Source organism: Dioszegia hungarica (assembly GCF_025882075.1).
Source record: "Dioszegia hungarica strain PDD-24b-2 chromosome Unknown MKK02contig_16, whole genome shotgun sequence".
Taxonomy (NCBI): Eukaryota; Fungi; Basidiomycota; class Tremellomycetes; order Tremellales; family Bulleribasidiaceae; genus Dioszegia; species Dioszegia hungarica.
The window spans coordinates 1,151,175-1,168,724 of record NW_026515773.1 but is presented as its reverse complement, the minus strand read 5'-3'; the positions used below and the strand labels follow the sequence as shown (position 1 = coordinate 1,168,724).

General features: G+C 57.6%; 7 protein-coding genes across 7 annotated transcripts; 4 read left to right on the top strand and 3 right to left on the bottom strand.

The window, feature by feature from the left end:
• Positions 1 to 162: 162 nt before the first annotated feature.
• On the bottom strand, positions 163 to 3,195 carry MKK02DRAFT_38538 (uncharacterized protein; the record flags this gene model as incomplete). The annotated part of the gene is made up of 7 exons (XM_053090147.1): positions 163 to 1,316; positions 1,369 to 1,503; positions 1,550 to 1,603; positions 1,651 to 2,034; positions 2,087 to 2,413; positions 2,460 to 2,598; positions 2,641 to 3,195. 7 exons carry the CDS (start codon positions 3,193 to 3,195, stop codon positions 163 to 165), a joined length of 2,748 nt encoding a protein of 915 aa, XP_052943647.1.
• A 604-nt stretch (positions 3,196 to 3,799) lies between these two features.
• MKK02DRAFT_38537 (uncharacterized protein) lies at positions 3,800 to 4,903 on the top strand (the record flags this gene model as incomplete). The annotated part of the gene is made up of 3 exons (XM_053090146.1): positions 3,800 to 4,237; positions 4,292 to 4,502; positions 4,590 to 4,903. The coding sequence occupies 3 exons, from the start codon at positions 3,800 to 3,802 to the stop codon at positions 4,901 to 4,903; spliced, it is 963 nt and encodes a 320-aa protein (XP_052943646.1).
• Positions 4,904 to 5,344: 441 nt separating this feature from the next.
• MKK02DRAFT_38536 (uncharacterized protein) lies at positions 5,345 to 6,421 on the top strand (the record flags this gene model as incomplete). Its single annotated transcript, XM_053090145.1, has 1 exon — positions 5,345 to 6,421. The coding sequence occupies one exon, from the start codon at positions 5,345 to 5,347 to the stop codon at positions 6,419 to 6,421; it is 1,077 nt and encodes a 358-aa protein (XP_052943645.1).
• A 183-nt stretch (positions 6,422 to 6,604) lies between these two features.
• Positions 6,605 to 8,032, bottom strand: MKK02DRAFT_17908 (putative nuclear mRNA splicing, via spliceosome-related protein; the record flags this gene model as incomplete). The annotated part of the gene is made up of 6 exons (XM_053085860.1): positions 6,605 to 6,783; positions 6,862 to 7,085; positions 7,205 to 7,523; positions 7,614 to 7,771; positions 7,822 to 7,873; positions 7,921 to 8,032. The coding sequence occupies 6 exons, from the start codon at positions 8,030 to 8,032 to the stop codon at positions 6,605 to 6,607; spliced, it is 1,044 nt and encodes a 347-aa protein (XP_052943644.1).
• A 208-nt stretch (positions 8,033 to 8,240) lies between these two features.
• On the top strand, positions 8,241 to 13,141 carry MKK02DRAFT_38534 (NUC185 domain-containing protein; the record flags this gene model as incomplete). The annotated part of the gene is made up of 20 exons (XM_053090144.1): positions 8,241 to 8,470; positions 8,517 to 9,045; positions 9,104 to 9,199; positions 9,250 to 9,282; positions 9,333 to 9,431; positions 9,565 to 9,657; positions 9,709 to 9,813; positions 9,866 to 9,972; positions 10,030 to 10,158; positions 10,213 to 10,733; positions 10,787 to 10,882; positions 10,936 to 11,177; positions 11,239 to 11,427; positions 11,484 to 11,669; positions 11,722 to 11,851; positions 11,897 to 12,261; positions 12,305 to 12,484; positions 12,528 to 12,815; positions 12,889 to 13,077; positions 13,133 to 13,141. The coding sequence occupies 20 exons, from the start codon at positions 8,241 to 8,243 to the stop codon at positions 13,139 to 13,141; spliced, it is 3,816 nt and encodes a 1,271-aa protein (XP_052943643.1).
• Positions 13,142 to 14,402: 1,261 nt separating this feature from the next.
• Positions 14,403 to 16,300, top strand: MKK02DRAFT_28617 (ribonuclease T2-like protein; the record flags this gene model as incomplete). Its single annotated transcript, XM_053087604.1, has 7 exons — positions 14,403 to 14,739; positions 14,797 to 14,875; positions 14,919 to 15,009; positions 15,118 to 15,186; positions 15,233 to 15,513; positions 15,561 to 15,724; positions 15,990 to 16,300. 7 exons carry the CDS (start codon positions 14,403 to 14,405, stop codon positions 16,298 to 16,300), a joined length of 1,332 nt encoding a protein of 443 aa, XP_052943642.1.
• Positions 16,301 to 16,911: 611 nt separating this feature from the next.
• Positions 16,912 to 17,395, bottom strand: MKK02DRAFT_38532 (heat shock protein 9/12-domain-containing protein; the record flags this gene model as incomplete). Its single annotated transcript, XM_053090143.1, has 4 exons — positions 16,912 to 17,013; positions 17,069 to 17,163; positions 17,221 to 17,274; positions 17,362 to 17,395. 4 exons carry the CDS (start codon positions 17,393 to 17,395, stop codon positions 16,912 to 16,914), a joined length of 285 nt encoding a protein of 94 aa, XP_052943641.1.
• Between the last annotated feature and the right edge of the window lie 155 nt (positions 17,396 to 17,550).

Sequence of the window (17,550 nt, the reverse complement as noted above, 5' to 3'; positions counted from 1 at the left end):
GTTCTAATTAGGCAACAAACGCTATCTGTCATTTTGGATATCTCATGTCCTCCCTGCTCTCTCTCCCTCTTCACCTTTCCTCCCTTCCCGCCTGATAGAGATGGTCTCCGAGCCTTATGCTTCTACCCAATCAGCTCTGAGCCCGCCTCATTCAGCGCTCTATCACTTACCCCCATGCTTCATCTTCTCCCCAGCCTTCACTTTGGCATCATCATGGCTCATCTTCCCACTCAAAATCTTCACCTCTCCCTTCAACTTCTTCATGAACCCAACCTTCTTGCCGGGCGTTCCGGAGCCCGTGCTTCCCGTCCGACCGTGAGCTGGGCTCTGGCCCTGAGTCTCCATACTCTTCCGGGCGGGGGTAGTGGGTGTGGCAGCAGTGGAGGACTTGGTGGGTGTCGCGGTGGGAACCGCCTTGGCTGCCGAGGGCGAAGAAGCGGCTGCGGCTCCGACTACCGGCGTGCTCGACGTCTCCGTAGCGTGACCAGAAGTGGACGTGGCGCCGGTCTCGGCCGTCGAAGCGGGTGCGGTACTGCTAGCGACCGACTCGGACGCATAGCTCTCTTCCCTCCCGTGGGAGCCGTGCCCCGCAGCAGCAGCGGCGCCAACAGCAGCAGCACCTGCCGCTGCGGCAGGGTATGTGCCCGGCGTGCGGCTCGTACCTTCCTTATCCCTCGAGCTGGGGTGTCCAACACCATCCTCCTCCGCACCCGGAGAAAGGCTGGAGGTGTGGTTCGGTCCTGTGCCCCGGGTGGTGCTCTTCAGTCCCTCATCGCCATTGACCCCAACAATGGAGGACGCAGACTCGGGCTGAGCAGCGAGAGGCGAGACATCCGCCGAGTGATCCCGGTCACCGGCGGTGCCGTGCCGGATCGCAGTGACCGAGGCCAAGCTGGCCGTCCGGTCGTTGGGCTGCCGACCGGGCGCCACAGCGGGGAGGAGCGAGTCGGTAGGGCTGGACTGCGCAGCAGAGGCGGCAGAGCTAGGTGCGGTAGTAGCGGGAGCAGACGAGGTCTGGACGCCCGGGGTGGCTTCGAGGTTGGTCGCACCGTGAGCGGCACCGGTACCGAGGACCGTGGCGGGAAGGGCGGGTGCGAGACCGCCATACGAGCTGCCGGTGGTGCCAGCGGTCTTGCTGAGATCAGGCAGAGCGGAACGGGATGCGTCGGAAGCGTTGGCCGAGTGAGCGTTGATGTCGGAGGCGCCACCTTGCTTGGAATCACCAACAAGCGCGGCGACCATGGCGCCTGCACCAGCGCCGACGCCAGCTCCGGTGAGGGCGGCCTTACTCGAATCGTGTGAAGCAGATGGGGCGGCTGGATAATTAGCGCTTGGTCAAAAGATCCCTCGAGAAGGGTGGAAACCTACACTTCGAAGCCACAGACTCGTCGACGGGGATTCCCGCTGCGCTCAGCTTGCGGAGCAAGTTGTCCGCACCCGCAACCTCTCCCGGACGGGCTCCCTGGTTTTCTATGGAAGTGACAGAAGGACCGGAAACCGAAGCTAGTCATTAGCTATTGTCCTCATCGCTTGACGGCGGGAGACATACCTCGAGGTCCACCAGCAGCGATACCTGTTCCGAAAGCATAGCGACCGGCAGGAGCTATCTCATCAGCTTGATCCAACCTGAGAATGAACCTGCAAGCTTACCAGCAAAAGTGGTGTTCTCGGGCGAATCACCGGGAGCTTGGAAAGCATCGTGAATGAATCCCTTGACTTGGTTGATCACACCGCCCTCGGTGTTGGCACTGGAGTTGAGCGTCTGCTGCACATCCGTGCTCAGTCGCTTGGCCTGCTGCGTCACGCTGTCGATAATGGAGGGCCTCCGAGCGGCCGCCGAGTTTGGCTCGAGAGCCGCTCCTTGCGCCGACAAGTGAGGAACGCGCGGATCCTTCAGTCCTGAGGTGGTTCCGCCAGGAGCGGCGGCCGTTCCAGGCTGTGCGGGGTTCTCGAAGTCCGCGACGATGGCGTGCTGGATGTTTTGGACTGTTGTCGCCAGGCTCGCGGCCTGGGCCTTGACGGTGTCAATGAGGCCTGGAGGTCAGCACCAAGTCAAATGTTGACTTCGGGAGAAGTAGTAGCTTACCAGCGGCAGAGCCTCGGCGAGCGCTGATGGTACTGCTCGGCTGGGCTGAGAATCCCTGGGGCTCCCCAACAACCACAGGGACCGCGACCACGACCGGGACGGCCTTGACAGGGGACGAGCTTGGCTCAGCCAGAGCGCCCTGGACCGAAAGAGGCGGTACGCGCGGGTCCTTGAGGCCGGAGGTGGAGGGCGCGGTTGTAGCGGTCCCGGCAGCACGGTTCGCCTCAACAGGGCCAGGCGAGTTGAAGTCTTCGACGATAGCGTGCTGGATAGACTGAACTGTAGTCGCCAGATTGGCGGCCTGGGCTTTGACGTTGTCGAAAAGAGCTACCAATCAGCTCAGTCTTTGAAGGTAGCAATTGATCTCGCTCACCAGCAGCAGAACCACGACGGGGCTTGATAGCGCTCCCCTCGACGCCCTTGCCCTTTGGCTCAGCAAAGAGATCCTTGACGGCTACGGGGACAGCTTCATAGGCCTTTTGTCCGAGACGCGTGACATTCTTTTCAATGTCCTGCCAATCAGCTCGGCTCCGTATTCAAAAGGGAATGCTTACCTCGACGATGGAGCCCTTCAGGGGGTTGGGCGAAGCGGGCACACCTAGTCCTCCACCAACGAGCTGAGCAGCCGCCTGCTGCCTGCCTGAAAGATCATGGACATCTCCGCTCCCACCTTCCAGCAACCCTGCGCCCCTCGACTTGATAGAGTCGAGCTCCGCGCGAGTGAGGCCAGCCGTATGGGGCAGACCGGTCGTCGCATCGATAGAAGAGCCCGGAGCAGGCACATTCGGCGCCGTCCCCAGACCGCTCATGAGACCGGAAGACTGCGCGCCGCCTGCCGAGGCAGCTTTGCGAGCTTCGAGCTCAGCCCGAGTGATTCCGGCCGTATGAGGGAGACCGGTGCTGGGGTCGATACTTGATCCCGGAGCGGGTACGTTGGGAGAGGAAGCGAGCCCTCCACCGTAGCCACCGAAGCCGGAGGAGAGGGAAGGGTTGGATACTGCGGACGGGGCGGAAGAGGAGGAAGTTGCGCCTGGGACGGCGCCGGTGCCGATTCGACCGGAAGGGTTGAGGTCGGCCAGGACGGCGTTGACGGAAGCTACGGGTAGCATCTTGTTGTGCGGTTCTTATTGGTGTGCAGTATAGGGAAGGGGCGATAGCTCTAGTGGATCTAGGAGGGAATATGACCTGTAGATACTTGAAAATAGATGTAGTTACAAACCAATACATTCTCAGCTGCCCAGCAGAGCCATGGGTCTTTCTGGGGCCGAAGTTACGGTAAGGATCTCCCCCTGACGTCATCCCAGTCCTTAGCGCCCTTTTTAGCTTGTTTCGGCAATATCCGGCTGCAGATCTGCCAAAGTGGCAAGAAGTGGCACCTTGCCAGAGGGTGCCACCTGGTGCCACACTCAGAAGTGAAGGCTAGCCAGTATATAGGCAGCATAGCAGGATGATAGAGGTAGACTTAGTAGGGATGGGATGGAGGCTAAACAAGCGGAGCGGACGACCCCTTTGAAGATAACCTTTTTGCTGGAGCTCCGCCGCCGGCCCCTATCCCCTTAGCCGCCGAGGGCTCCTTCCTTTGGTACCTGCAAGGGTGAATTACAAAGCAGGGCGAGCCTGAGTGGGCTTGGAAAGGCGGGGTGTGGCTATACAAGCAGCGTCTAGGCTCAGCACGAGAGCCACTTTCTCGAGACAGAGTGCATCATCGCCAATATGTCAAAAACCGTACGTCCCACTTCGATGCTGTACCGCCGCCCCTCGCAAGAAGCCCTCCTCCCCCGACCGCTATCGACATCAGCGGCTCCAGGATGGGGATCGAGCAGTACGGTAGACACCATCCACCTTGAAGACAGTATGGAGACGCTTGTCTCGGCCCCGCTAAAGTCGAATGAGGAGTCTCGTCAGTCGTACGAGCAGGACCAGCTAGACTTCAGCAGAGCCCGGAACAGCGTCGGCGGAGAGGTGTATGGTCGACCGTACTCCGCTGCAGTGGGGTGGAACTCAAGCACGACTCTTCGAGCGAGCTCATCTTTCGGATCCTTGAAAGCAAAGGTGGAGCAGTCGGACTATCCAGGGGGCGGTCTGGCGGAAGGTGGCGGACCGTACAAACAGCCAGACACGAGAGCCATACGGATCAGGTATGCCTTGATGGTGAGCATCGTATCACTATGGTCTCTACGACATGAGCCGCTGACCCACCGCTAGTTCTGGCACGCCACAATCTTGGTCGCCAAGCTCACTCTGACCATCTATATCCGCGATTCTCTCATGGTGATCCTGCTCGCGATGGTTACTGTCGCGTTCATCATCTACATTCCTACAGCCTTCGGACTCAGTCTCGGAAGAAAGGGAAGCCATTTCGATCATGCAGGCGGTGAAGTGGCGTACCTTGTCGTTCAGGCTGTTCTTTGGCTTGGTGAGTTACCTGCTTCTTCTGATATCCACCACATCATATTGTAGCTTCAGCTTGACTCGTCATTTTCTGGGAAGAACTGACAGCCAGCATCGGCTTACTGGGCATTCGACTATATCGCCGGTACAGACTGCCATCAGACCCGAGACTGGTTTCAAGGAGGCGAGTACGCCGGGACATGGGACGATATGGCGATGTGCAAGTGCCAGGGCGCATCTGGCGTCTTGTCGCTCGTGCATACGATGCTGATGTTGGGATGGGCGGGCTGGGTGGTGTTCATTGTTGTGAAGAGGGGAAAGGCTGAACCGGGACACCACGGGGTGAGGAGGTGTTTCCAAATATCGACCCATTGGTTGATGCGAGGATGGGCGGTGACGGGTGGCGTATCTGGCCCTCCATATTGATTGCATCTGTACTATTCAACACTGCGATATAAGATCTGTCGGTCCCCCTGGAAGACCCACAAGCAAGGACATCCTTATGTCGACCCACCTCATTACTCTGTCTGCCTCTCAAAGCTCAGAGCTAGCCTCTTACAGGATTGTAGAATCCCATTGATTACCAGACCCCCGACAGATGTCCGTGTGTCAAGTCCGAAGAAATGTGTCTTAGGTCGACACACCTTTCGCGTCTCCCGCCCTCGCTACGACATAGAGGTGTATCATTACGTCAAAGGATGCAGCACAGCCCCGCCAAGCGGCTGTCTCTTGCGTCTCCATATAAGTCTGAGCAGCTGCCACTCCCCCCCTCCACCCCAGTCTCCACCCGCTTATCCCCTTTCAACGATCCTGCTTACATTCCCATTCCCTTACATCTTCCTTCCACCTCCCCCTCAGTTCCTCGCGATGTCCAGCCAGCACCAAGGTCGGGCATACTTCAGACTGAACGCCCCCATCGACGCCTCCTCAGAACCCACCATCGGGATCGTCGCGACGCGTCTACTCGATCCCATCGGGTCCTTCGGCCAGACTGAAGACACACACAGAAAACAGCTCCAGTCCCTCATACAGAATCACCTTCACACACTGACTCACAATTCTGCTGACCAGGACCGCACACTTGTGGCAGTTGCCAAATCCCTCATGAGGATGACATGTGCCGCGACGATAAGTGTTCCCACCGGTACCTGCCCTGATGATACCGAGACGGTGAACTGGGAGCTCGCCGCTATTGACCTGAGCGTGGGAGGCGAGACATACGCGACCGTTCATCGTGTCCCTGAGTCTCCTTCGATCCTGCAGACAACATACAAGCCGCTTTCCGGAGACCAACCTGCATCTGCTCTTCAGACCCCTTCGTCCACGCACACAAGCCCCCAGCCGGCCCCGCAGACCTCGGCCCCAATCAACGTCGCTCTCCACATCGGCGTGATCAAGCCTGGTATCATTGACGGAGTCGTTCAAGACATGTACCGTATCCAGTCTGAGAGATATACGGTGAGAGGGACAGAGGGGGACGACGAATCGAGGCTCAGTGTCCTCAATGGATCTCTCGCAAAAAGTGTTCAGCGAGCGAATGGATCGCGCACGAAGGATCTCACGATATCCTGCGACGCGGCCAAGAAGATGTGCTACGCTGCAGGGATGCGCGCGTTATGGAAGGGATATGGCGATCTGACTGAGGATAGGAACGTCGTCGTCCAAGTGTGCGACACCGCGGAGGATTGGGAGACTCACAAGCAGCACGCCCTCAGCGTGTACCAGGAGGCATGGGGTTCCGCTGCCACCGGAGAGACCCCTTCTCCTTCCAATCAGATTGATGAAGCTGGTGGGGGAACCGCCGCGGCCGAATGTCAAAACGATGAGTCCGTCAGAACCAGCGGGTGCAGCCGTCTGACCAAGGTCGCTGGCATTGTGGCGGTGACTGGCGCCGTTGCTTCGGCTTTGTACTACAGTCTGCGCGATACTTTGAGTGATGAGTAGTTGAGCTGGGCTGAATGTATCAGTATGACATACACGAGGTCTCATCAGCTTGTGATGATGACGTGGATCGAGAATGCTGTAGAGTCGCTGTCAATTGACCATCGCACAGTGAGGCTTAAAAGGGACGACGATTAGAAGCGAGTAAGACCGTCAGTCCAGATCTCATGACCATACATTTCCTACCTAGTCGCTATCATCTCCACTCCCATACCCGCCCAACAACGCCATCCCCACCGGCGCTGCCTTCTTCTTCTTCGCCGCACCCGCCGCACTCGCCCGACTCTCCTCTGCCTGCTTTTTCGCCATCTCGGCATAGTACCGCAGGTTCTCCATCGCTTCTCCGCTCAGTAAACCCCCTCCTCCTCCGCCACCGCCACCATTCGTTATCCGCCTCTTCTCCCTGCCGTCTACTCCATCATCCTCATTGCCATTCCGTGGACGTTTTGAATTTGCCGAGGGACGAGGAGGGGAAGGCGGTGGGGATGGCGCGGACGCCTCGATAGGGTAGAAGTCCTCCTCGTCCCCATCTTCCAGCGCACGGATGGTCTGCGCGGCCTCGACGAGTCCCTCGTCCAGCATGCCTTTGATGGCTTCTTGGCCGAGGACTTTGATGCGTTGGGCTTCGGAGCGGATGGCTTCAGGATTGGGGTCGTCGGTCGCCCATCTGTCAAGTCAGCGCTGGCCCCCATGACGAGGTCCCCTGTCCTACTCATACCATACCAGACACCACCCTTCTCTCTGCACTAGTCCCCCAACCGAGACCCTAATCTTCTGCTGACTCACCTAACATTCAGAATCTCCTCCAAGTCCATACTCTGATTCGCCATCGCCTCCTTCGCAAACTGCGCCGCCAGCTCGCTTTCATATGTCACGAACGCGATCCCCCTATTATACAGGATGTTCCACTTGGCAATTTTCCCCCACTCGCCGAAATGCCGCAGGAGCGTCTCCTCCGTTTGCTTCTTGTCGGGACTTTCGGCCATACGGGCGATATAGAGTGTTCGGTTGACGCGGTTGAAAGAGCCGACACCGCCCATGTCGTCTCTGTACTCGCCGTGCTTTTCGCGTCCGAAGCAGTCGCGCGAGTTGTCGGGGAGTTGGTCTGAAAGTTCAGCCAAGGCTCAGTCCTACGGGATATCGGCGTGACCTGTCTCCACGCGTATACCCCGGTCAGAGACTCCGGCAGACGTACGATTTGGCAGTGGCAGCCGATGCAGGAAGTTGCACTCATGTCCATATGGACAGCATCCCCTTGCAAAGAACAGGCAGCAATACTTGTTGTTGGTCATATCCGCGCGAGTGTACCCCGCATCCCGGATAATCACACAGCGGGACTGGGATAGTGTCTTGCTGCACCGGATCAGCTAATTCCCTTCTTTGAGCTCTGCAGCTGTACTCACTTTGACAGAGGGTCCTCTTTATCTCCTCCCGCCCATTTGTTATACCAGACGTCTATAGCTATCAGCGATATCTCGGGGCAAGAGCCGAGAAGGACGCACTGTATTCCTTGCCAGCTTGCGGTCCTTCCGTCTTGTCAATCTCGCCCGGCGCTACTTGCTTTCGGGCAGGCCGAAGCTTGCGCTTTGCAGGTACTACTGAGCTCTCCGACATGCTGCTTGAGTGGTCCTTCCGGTCAAAGTTGATACAGGTAAGATGGCGAGATGATTTGGGTGGTGCGACGCCGCGGGTGATTTGGTGCGGGCGGTCTCGTTACGTAATACACCCATCGATGATGCAGCGAAAGCGAGATTTCTGGGCAAGTTGACGATACTCTACACTTCACACCTCATCTTTCTATATCATATAGAGCTTGGACATCATGACCGGCTCGATGGTCAACGGAAGCGGAGCTAGCGGACAGTTGGACAAAAAGCTGCTGCGGACGATCAGCGACCCATCCTCCAGTGATGCCATACCTCCGGCGGACCTCGCTCGATCGATGGGTATAGGCGGACTGCCCTCCAAAGAAGAGGCTATCAAAGCTTTGGAAGCCGAAGTTCTGGCACCGGTGAAGGATCTGAGTGGCCCAGAGCTCTGGAGGTGGCAGACGTGAGTCTTCCCTTCTCCGCTGACGAGCGTTGGCTGACGGGACCAGCCAAGCGCCGATCGAGCTCCCTCTTCCCCGCATGACCCTCACTCCCCTACCTCCGACACATCAGATCCTCCCTACCACTCGCGGCATTAACGGCGTCTTTACACACTGGCGTTCGGCTCTCGCTCCTCGTCCGCCCGCTCATCCTGCACTATCGAGCTCAACGAACCGAGCCTTTGGAGACAGCAAGAACTTTGTTCGGGGGAAGGGGTCGTACGCGCCTTTCCTGCCTGGCGGTCTCGAGCCAGAGACGATCACCCACGACGAAGATGAGAAGGAGGAAGAGGACGAGGAGGAGGGCTGGAAGACCCGAGCCCCAGCGTTGAGGAGGGGTGCGAAGTTGGAAGGAGCGGATGAGTTCTTGGCGGAGATGCTTGGCCAGCAGGGTTTGGGCGGGAAAGCAAAGCGAAGACGGACGGACGGGAAAGAGGAAGCGGTGCTGGAGATTAAGAGGATGGGTGATGAAGACGGGGAGAAGAAGGAGAATGGGTTTGGAGGGGTGAGGAAGGTGGATGATCTGCTGCCGATCGGGGTACGCTTTCTGGTCCCTCTGCTCACGCGCAGTACAGGGTCAGAGCTGATGATGGTAGCGTCTCCCTGCTCCACCTACCTCCAGGAAGCAATACCGAGCTCCGACGAGGAAAGAGTGGGCCCATGTTGTCGATGTCGGACAAGAACTCACGAACGTGAGCCGCACCTCAGTGTACGTGTCACGGGGCAGATACTGATGATGCAGTTCGACGAGCTCGTGCCTGAAATGGCGAGGGAGGTAAGTCAGAAAGCCCCGTTCTGGGCCGAACTGCAGCTGATAACGTCCAGTACCCCTTCACTTTGGACAACTTCCAAAAAGAAGCAGTCTACCGACTCGAGATGGGCGATTCTGTCTTCGTCGCTGCGCACACTTCGGCCGGAAAGACTGTCGTTGCCGAATACGCTATCGCGCTCGCCGCGAAACACATGACGAGGCGAGCTGAGCTTCACTCCTAGCACGGGGTCGAGCTGACAACCCAGGGCGATTTACACCTCGCCTATTAAAGCGCTCTCGAACCAGAAGTTCCGGGACTTTAAGCAATCATTCGATCCTTCGACCGTTGGTATCCTGACGGGAGATGTCCAGATCAACCCAGAAGGGAGCTGCCTGATTGTGAGCAACCCAGGGCTCGTGCGTCTGCAGGACATAGAGCTGACAAGACAGATGACGACAGAGATCTTGCGGAGTATGCTTTACAAAGGTGCTGATCTTATTCGAGATGTCGAATTTGTAATCTTCGATGAAGTACACTATGTCAACGACGCCGAGGTGAGCTCTCCGAATAGGGCGAATAGTATCTAGCGCAAAGCTGACATGTCAGCGAGGTGTTGTCTGGGAGGAAGTTATCATTATGCTTCCCGAGCACGTCAATATCATCCTCTTGTCCGCTACCGTGCCGAATACCAGGGAGTTTGCAGATTGGGTTGGGTGAGCTCTCAGCTTCGCATTTTCCGGTTGTCCAGCAGAGCCCAGCTCACACTTCAGTCGAACGAAGAAGAAGGACATCTACGTTATCTCAACTCCCATGCGTCCAGTACCGCTTGAGCATTTCTTGTGGGCCGGAAAGGAGCTGCACAAAATTGTCGATTCCAAGTCCCGCTTCGTGGGTGAAGGGTGAGCTCACATCCCCTCAAATGTGTCAAGCGAGAACGGCAGCTGACCAAGCAGATACAAAGCTGCCACAGAGTCTACCCGTCGAAAGCAGGACAAGGAGCGAGAAGCGGCCGGCCTTCCCCCTGTCCAGCGTACAGGCGGGCGCGGGATGCCACCCACTCGAGCCAAAGACCTCCCTACCGGTCGAGGGGCGCCTTTTACACACATCGGCGCAGGTCGAGCTCACGTCAACCGGAATGGAGGGAATGGAGCTCCCGGTGGTGCACCTCCACGCGGAGGCGGGGGTGGTCGAGGTGGCGGGGGTGGAGGTGGAGGCGGTTTCCGCGGCGGTGGTGGTGGCGGTGGAGGAGGAAGAGGTGGCGCACCCCGACCTGGACATATTCTCGATACGAACGTCTGGACACATCTCATTAATCACCTCAAAAAGGCACACCTCCTTCCGGTTGTTAACTTCGTCTTCAGCAAGAAGCGGTGCGAGGAGTATGCGAACAATTTGGGGAAGATGGATCTATGTGATGCCAAGGAGAAGAGCGAGGTGCATGTGACGTGGGAGAGGGCTCTGAATCGCTTGAAGGGTGAGCTGTTTGGATCTTCGGGCAAGTATAGGTGACAAAAGCTGACATCGCAGCGGAGGACAGGCAGCTGCCGCAGATCACGCGGATGAGGGAGCTTCTCGGTCGAGGTATCGGGATCCATCACGGTGGTCTTCTCCCCCTCGTCAAAGGTAAGCTATACAGCGCGTATGTGTCCCTCGAGCTATAGCTAACGTCCTCATAGAAGTCGTCGAGATCCTGTTCTCCCGCGGAGTCGTCAAGGTTCTATTCGCCACCGAGACCTTCGCCATGGGTGTCAACATGCCCGCCAAGTGTGTAGTCTTCTCTGGAATCAGGAAGCATGACGGGACGTCCTTCCGGAACCTGTTGCCCGGAGAGTATACCCAGATGGCGGGACGAGCGGGAAGAAGAGGTCTGGATACGACGGGTACGGTCATCATTCTCAGTGGAGACGAGTTGCCGACTGTAAGTTCCCGTTTCTGGGGATTTGCCGAGCCTGAGCAAAGACAAAGAGCTGACAAGATAGCAAATTGAGCTACAAGAGATGATGCTCGGCGTCCCGAATCGCCTTTCCTCCCAATTCCGCCTGACGTACAATATGATTCTCAACTTGCTCCGTGTCGAAGCGCTTCGAGTGGAGGAGATGATCAAGCGGTCATTCTCGGAGAACGCGACTCAGAAGATGGCGCCGGAGCAACAACGCCAGATTGCGCATGTACGTCCCTCAGCTGAGGGAATCGTGGAAAAGATGCGCGACAGCTGATCTTCTAGACCGAGAAGCAACTCGCCAAACTCCCCAAAGTCAGCTGTGACCTCTGCAATACCGACATTCAACCTTTTTACGACCTCTCGGCCGAAGTCGTACGGCTGAACCGGGAATTGTTGAAGGTTGCGAGCTGGACGGCTGCAGCTTCGAAGATCTTCTCGCCAGGTCGAGTCGTGATATTGCGGAATGGGGTGAGCTCATATTTTGCCAGGTTTGTGCTAGTGGACTAAGCTGACAAAGCAGCACTATCCTGGAAACCTGGCTATACTGCTCCGGAATGCGCCTGCTTTGATCAGCGGGACCGAGAAGAGCGATGGCAAAGCATTCCACGTGCTTGTTTTGCTCACTCCGGACCAAAAATCTGGTGAAGACGGTGAGTTCCACGACCGATATGACTTGATCATCAGCTGACACGTAGACGTCAAAGCGTCCGAGCTCCCTCCTCTTTGGCCCGCTAGACTCCCCTCCGGCTCCCTGCCCAACGCGACATACGAGCTCGCCGCTGTCGACACTACCTCCTTCTCTCTTATCCTCAACCGCAGCATCAAGACAGACCCTTCCGGTATTCTCGACAAAAAGTCGACCGAGGTGGCCGAGAAGGCCGCCCATGATCTGTCGATTATGCATGAGGAGTATGGTGGACTGGGCTGGGGCGAGATGCCCGAGGTGGACTGGGCGCGAGTCAAGCAGTTCGAGTTCCAGGATCAGCTCAGGCAGCGGGCGGTGTTGATGGATCGGGTGGTCAAGTTTGGGTGTCAGCTTTGCCCTGACTTTGACGATCATGTAAGTCGATTTGTGCTTGACAGGAGCATAACTGACGGAGTAGTACGCGATCATGCACCAGACCAAGGTGGTCGAAGCCAGCTTGACTCAACTCAAGCTCAAATTGTCGGACCAAAACCTCGAGCTGTTACCGGACTACGAGAGTCGGGTAGAGGTGCTCAAGCAGCTCAAGTTTATCGATGACAACTCGACTGTCCTTCTCAAGGGCCGAGTCGCGTGCGAGGTGAGATACATTCTGAAAACCCCCGAATCAAGCTGACACATAGATCAACTCGGCACATGAGCTTATCCTCACCGAGCTTATCCTGGACAACATCCTTGCGGACTATACCGCCCAAGAAGCCGTCGCCCTCCTCTCCGTCTTTGTCTTTGTCGAGAAGACCGACTCGCAGCCTCAGATCCCCAGCAAGCTCGCCGATGGCTTGGACGTCATCTATAAGATTGCCGAAGATGTCGAGGCGGTCCAGATCAGGTGCTCGGTGGCGCATGATGAGTTTAGGGAAAAGTTCAAGCCGGGGCTGGTAGAGGTTGTGTTTGAGTGGGCTGGGGGAATGGTGAGTCCTTTGCATGATCTTGCTCGGGCGAGGGGAACGCAGCATGGCAGAGGATGGGAGCTGACCTGATCAGCCATTCCAGCAGATCACGGAAATCACCGATATTCAAGAGGGTACTATCGTGCGCGTCATCACTCGTCTGGATGAGACGTGTAGGGAAGTCCGGGACGCGGCACGGGTTATTGGTGATACTGAGCTGTTCAACAAGATGGAAGAGGCGCAGTCGCTCATTCGGAGGGACATTGTGTTTGCTGCTAGCTTGGTGAGTCGACGCATTTGCTTCGAGCCACTGATGGGAGCAACGCTGATAGACACAGTATCTATAGTCTCGTCATCGTACAAAAGGGAAGGAAGGCATGAGGAGGCGCTTCGCCTACGGGAAGTAGTGCTTCCTTCTGCACAAACTCATGCATTGAAGGCAGCATGTCATCGTCATCCTCCCAGGTCATTCCCGGGTGGAAGTGCTCACCAGTGATACGGCAAGGCGCCAAGTCCGGCGAGGGGGCTCTGCACGGCAACTTTCTCTCCATGCTGCCAGGAATCGGCCCAATCCTGCCGAGTCCGAACAGGTCCGAACGGCAGAGGATCTTCGGCGCCGTGTCTGAGTGCCTATAGTCACAGGCACGCTGGACGATCGACATGCTTTGTCATGCCAAGCTACTGCATTTGGCACCACATGTTGGGTGTAACACGTGCGTACGGCCAGCTGAAACCGGAGTAACTGCTCGCTTGCGACTGATAGTCTATACGGTCCGTTGAGCAGCTATTCTGAAGCCTTCCTTGGGGCTCCATATACTCGAATGTCTGCTCGTTGCGCGAGGTCTCCCTGCACCAGACCGGGAGCTGTAGCAGCCTGGCACTGGTTCTGCCACTCTCTCAAGCTCTGCCACAATGAGAGGCTCCAACCTGAAACCGACGCACGGGCATGGAAGATTGCTCGCCTGGCACGTTCCTTCGGCCCCTCCCCTGATCGACGTTTTATCTTATCTTTGCCAGAACGTGTAGCTCAACTCTCCCTTCCATGCGGACCTCTTTCACATCCTAGTCCAGGGCTGGTCGGCCAGCGGGAAGGGATGACCGAACGGCGGCCAGGAAAAGGGAGAGGAAGACCCTCACCGCTCGGCGGAGGAATGGGCCGTCCGCTAACCACCTCCTCACCGTTCCTCACTGCGCCCTTAGGTCTCTCCACCTTCCCTCGTCAGCCCTCATCTCAAGCTGCCTGACCCTGCCCCGGACTTCGGCATCGGCCTTCGGAACGGCGCGCTCTCGTCAGTCTCGGAGGTAAGGCCAGGTCCAATGACACGGCCTGCCGGGCCTTGGCAGTGTTCTCTCGTCAGTATCTACTCCACCGAGGCACGGCCACCATTTCTATGGTTCGAGGGGTGCACGAGATGGGAAAGAGGGTCAGAGCTAGAGGAGCTGGAAGGGAGATGTCTCACAGCATGAACGTGGGTGCATGGGGGTGCTAGCGGAAGACAGGGCGGAGGAGCTATAAGAACGGTCGTCGTGAGTCCCATTTCCCACCATCTCTTCCCGCTCATCTTCCCGCCTCTCCCCTAATCTACCGCTCACAAATCCCAGTCCACCATGCTCGCTCTCACCCTCCTCTCCCTCCTCCCTCTTCTTGTCCCCGCCTCGGCGCTCACCGTGAGGACCCGCGCCGCCGACCCGGTCCCGGCCGACCTTACGCACCTCTCCAATGGCGCCCGTATGGCTCGTGGTCTTCCCCTTCGCAAGCCTATCGCCCGTGACGAAGGTGCTCGTCTCCGCGCTCGTCAAGCCACTCCGTCTGGTACCGTCGGCACCCTCTCCGTCTGCGGCAATTACCAGGCCAGCGACTTTGGACAGAGCTGCACAGCTGCCGCCAACCCCGCCGGTCCCGGTGGGACCTGCTGCACGGACTCGCCAGGTGGTCTCATGCTGCGTAAGTCTTCTCTAGTCCAGGCAAATAGGCGTGGCGAGGGGCTATACTGACGACCAGTCACCCAGTTTTGGGACGCTGGAGCTGCATCGGCCGGCCCCGCCAACTCGTGGACCCTCCACGGTCTCTGGCCCGACAAGTGAGTCTGGGTCCAACACTGTGGGTTCGTGCTGATCAAACAGCTGTGACTCCACTTACGAGGAGTACTGTGACCCCAGCAGGGAGCGCTCTGCCATCCGCTCGATCCTGACCAACAACGGCCAGACCGCTCTCGTGAGCTACATGGACACCTACTGGAAGAGCAACAACAACAACGACGAGTCCTTCTGGGCACATGTGAGATTATTCTTCCCGTCTGTGATGAACCTCGCTGATGATCAGGAATGGAACAAGCACGGAACGTGCATCTCTTCGCTCGACAAGGCATGCTACACTGCCCCTCGCGAGAACGTATGTCCCTCTTTCTCCTCCACTCAAGGTCCCAACTAATGCTCAGGGGGAGCTCATCACCTACTTCCAGCGCTCCGTCTCCACCTTCCAGTCCCTCCCATCGTACGACTGGCTCGCAGCGGACGGCATCATCCCTACCAACAACGCCACATACACCAGCGCCCAAATCCTCTCGGCCCTCACAAAGTCGTATGGCTTCACTCCTGTCATCAGGTGCCAGTCTGGCTCGCTCAGCGAGGTTTGGTACTTTTACAACTCCAAGGGTGGTATCGTCGACGGGTCTTTGGTCAAGACTGGTGCCGTCGGGGACTCTAGCAACTGCCCTGCGTGAGTCCGCACCCACCTCGATGCTCGGAACCAAGCTGATCATACAGTACCGGCATCCGCTACCTGCCCAAGTACACGGTCAACCCCAACCCACCTTCCACCGTCCCGGCGATCATCGGCGCTCCTCCCTCTGCCGCCGGTGTTCGAGGCTTTGTCTACCCTACTTACAGCGATGGCAGTCGGGAGGACCGAGCTTGTCTCATCCGAGTCGGTACGTGCTGTCCCCTGCCGATCCACTTCTGTTCCCCTTCATCTTCCCCTCCCCACTTCTGTATCTTCCCCACTCCACGCATAGTACCCTATTTATCCCCTCTGCCCCCTTCCCTCCCGTCTACTTTCGAACTACCCCTCCCTCCGTTGCCCCTTTACAAGTCACGGACCTCACCACTTCACTCTATTTTTGTTTGGCTCACCACTCTCCGCGCTCTCATCGTTTCCGTATGGTCCCTCACGATGCGACTCAGCTGACATCATAGGCGTCTGGTTCAAGGGCACCTGTGCTGGCTACACCTCCGTCACCCCTCCCGCTGGCTCCCCCGCTGGATCCTTCCAGCTCCAAACCGGCGGTGGTCTCTGCGGGATTCTCGCCGCCGACAACCGCTTCAGCTGTGCCGCTAGCTTCACCGCGGCCACCGCCGCCGTCTTCCAATTCAACGCGGAGGGCGAGATGAGCATCATGGGCCAGGAGGCATTCGGCAGTACCAAGGTACCGGGGACGGACCAGGTGCCTGTGTATCTGGGCCCGGCTCAGGCCGTGGACTATTCTCTGGTCTTTGTGCCGCAGTGATCAGCTTGGGTCGTTGTGGAATAGGATGCTTAGTCTTGTTTACTTTGGGACTCATATTGGGAGTGGACTGCTTATAATGCATCGCAGTCCTTGTACCACAGCTTGCAACATCCACCTGCCTACAGACCCAGCCGTCCATATTACAGACCATTGGCGCCTGGACGTGGAGCTCACTAGCGTCCCCAGCGCCTCAACAGCTGCGCCGGGTGGCAGGGAAGAGCACTGTAGATCCCAGCTTCCTGCAAGCCTCTTGAGTCGGAGAAGAGGAGGTACGAGTAATGTAGGCGCCTTGCAAGACGGAAGAGAGTTACATGTACAGCTGAGCGTAGAAAGCAGAGGAATCGCGATTGCGAACAAGAACGCGTGCCCTTCTTTCAGGCACTCCGCTCAACGCGTTGGTGCAGTACTGGAAGTGAATCACACAGGATGCCAATCGTAGGCGATGTTCACCGTATCGACGCGAAGGCGAGGTGAAGGAAATGGCAGAGAGGGAGACATACACCTTGAGGGCACCTGCCAATTTGATGTAGACTTCTTCATCTGTTTGCATGCTTCTTTCGTTCGCTACAAAAACTAAAATACTCGCCAACCATCAAGCGCTGTTAGGCAACTCAAAGGTTCTTGGTGTTGGAGCCGGCGGCGTTGTTGTTGTTCATGCCGAGGGCGTTCTTGGCAGAGTCGAGGAGCGAGCCGGAGTTCTCGTTCTGGTTGCCCTGAGAAGTCAGCTCGCGTCCACTGGAGCATGGAGGGGCAGATGGGAGAACTTACCGAGATGGCGTCACCAGCCTGCTGGGTGAAGGACTTCTGGGACTCGGGCTGGCCGGAAGAGGCGGCGGAGTCGGCCTTGCCCTTGATGGTGTCGGCTGAGGGAGTCAGCGAGGTGTGTGGAAATGAGATGAGATGGGGAGAGGGGCACTTACTGGCCTGCTCGAGGTACGACTTCTGCGAGTCGGGCTTGAGGGCGGCTCCGGCCTCTGGGTGATGTCAGCCATGTTCACGTCAACGAGGTATGAAGTGGCGACGAGGAACGCGAAGGGGAGGTATGGGAAGCAAACACTCACTGTCCCCAAGCGATTGACGGCCCATGTCAGACATTGTTGATGATTTGTTTGTTTGGTGGTAGGTTGGTAGATGGTAGAGTGTGGTGTGTGTTGGATTGATGTGGATGGAGGAAAGAGAAAGAGATTGGGGTCCGGTTCTCACACTATATAGCTGCGAGTTGGGTGCGGTATCGACGTGGCATGATATGA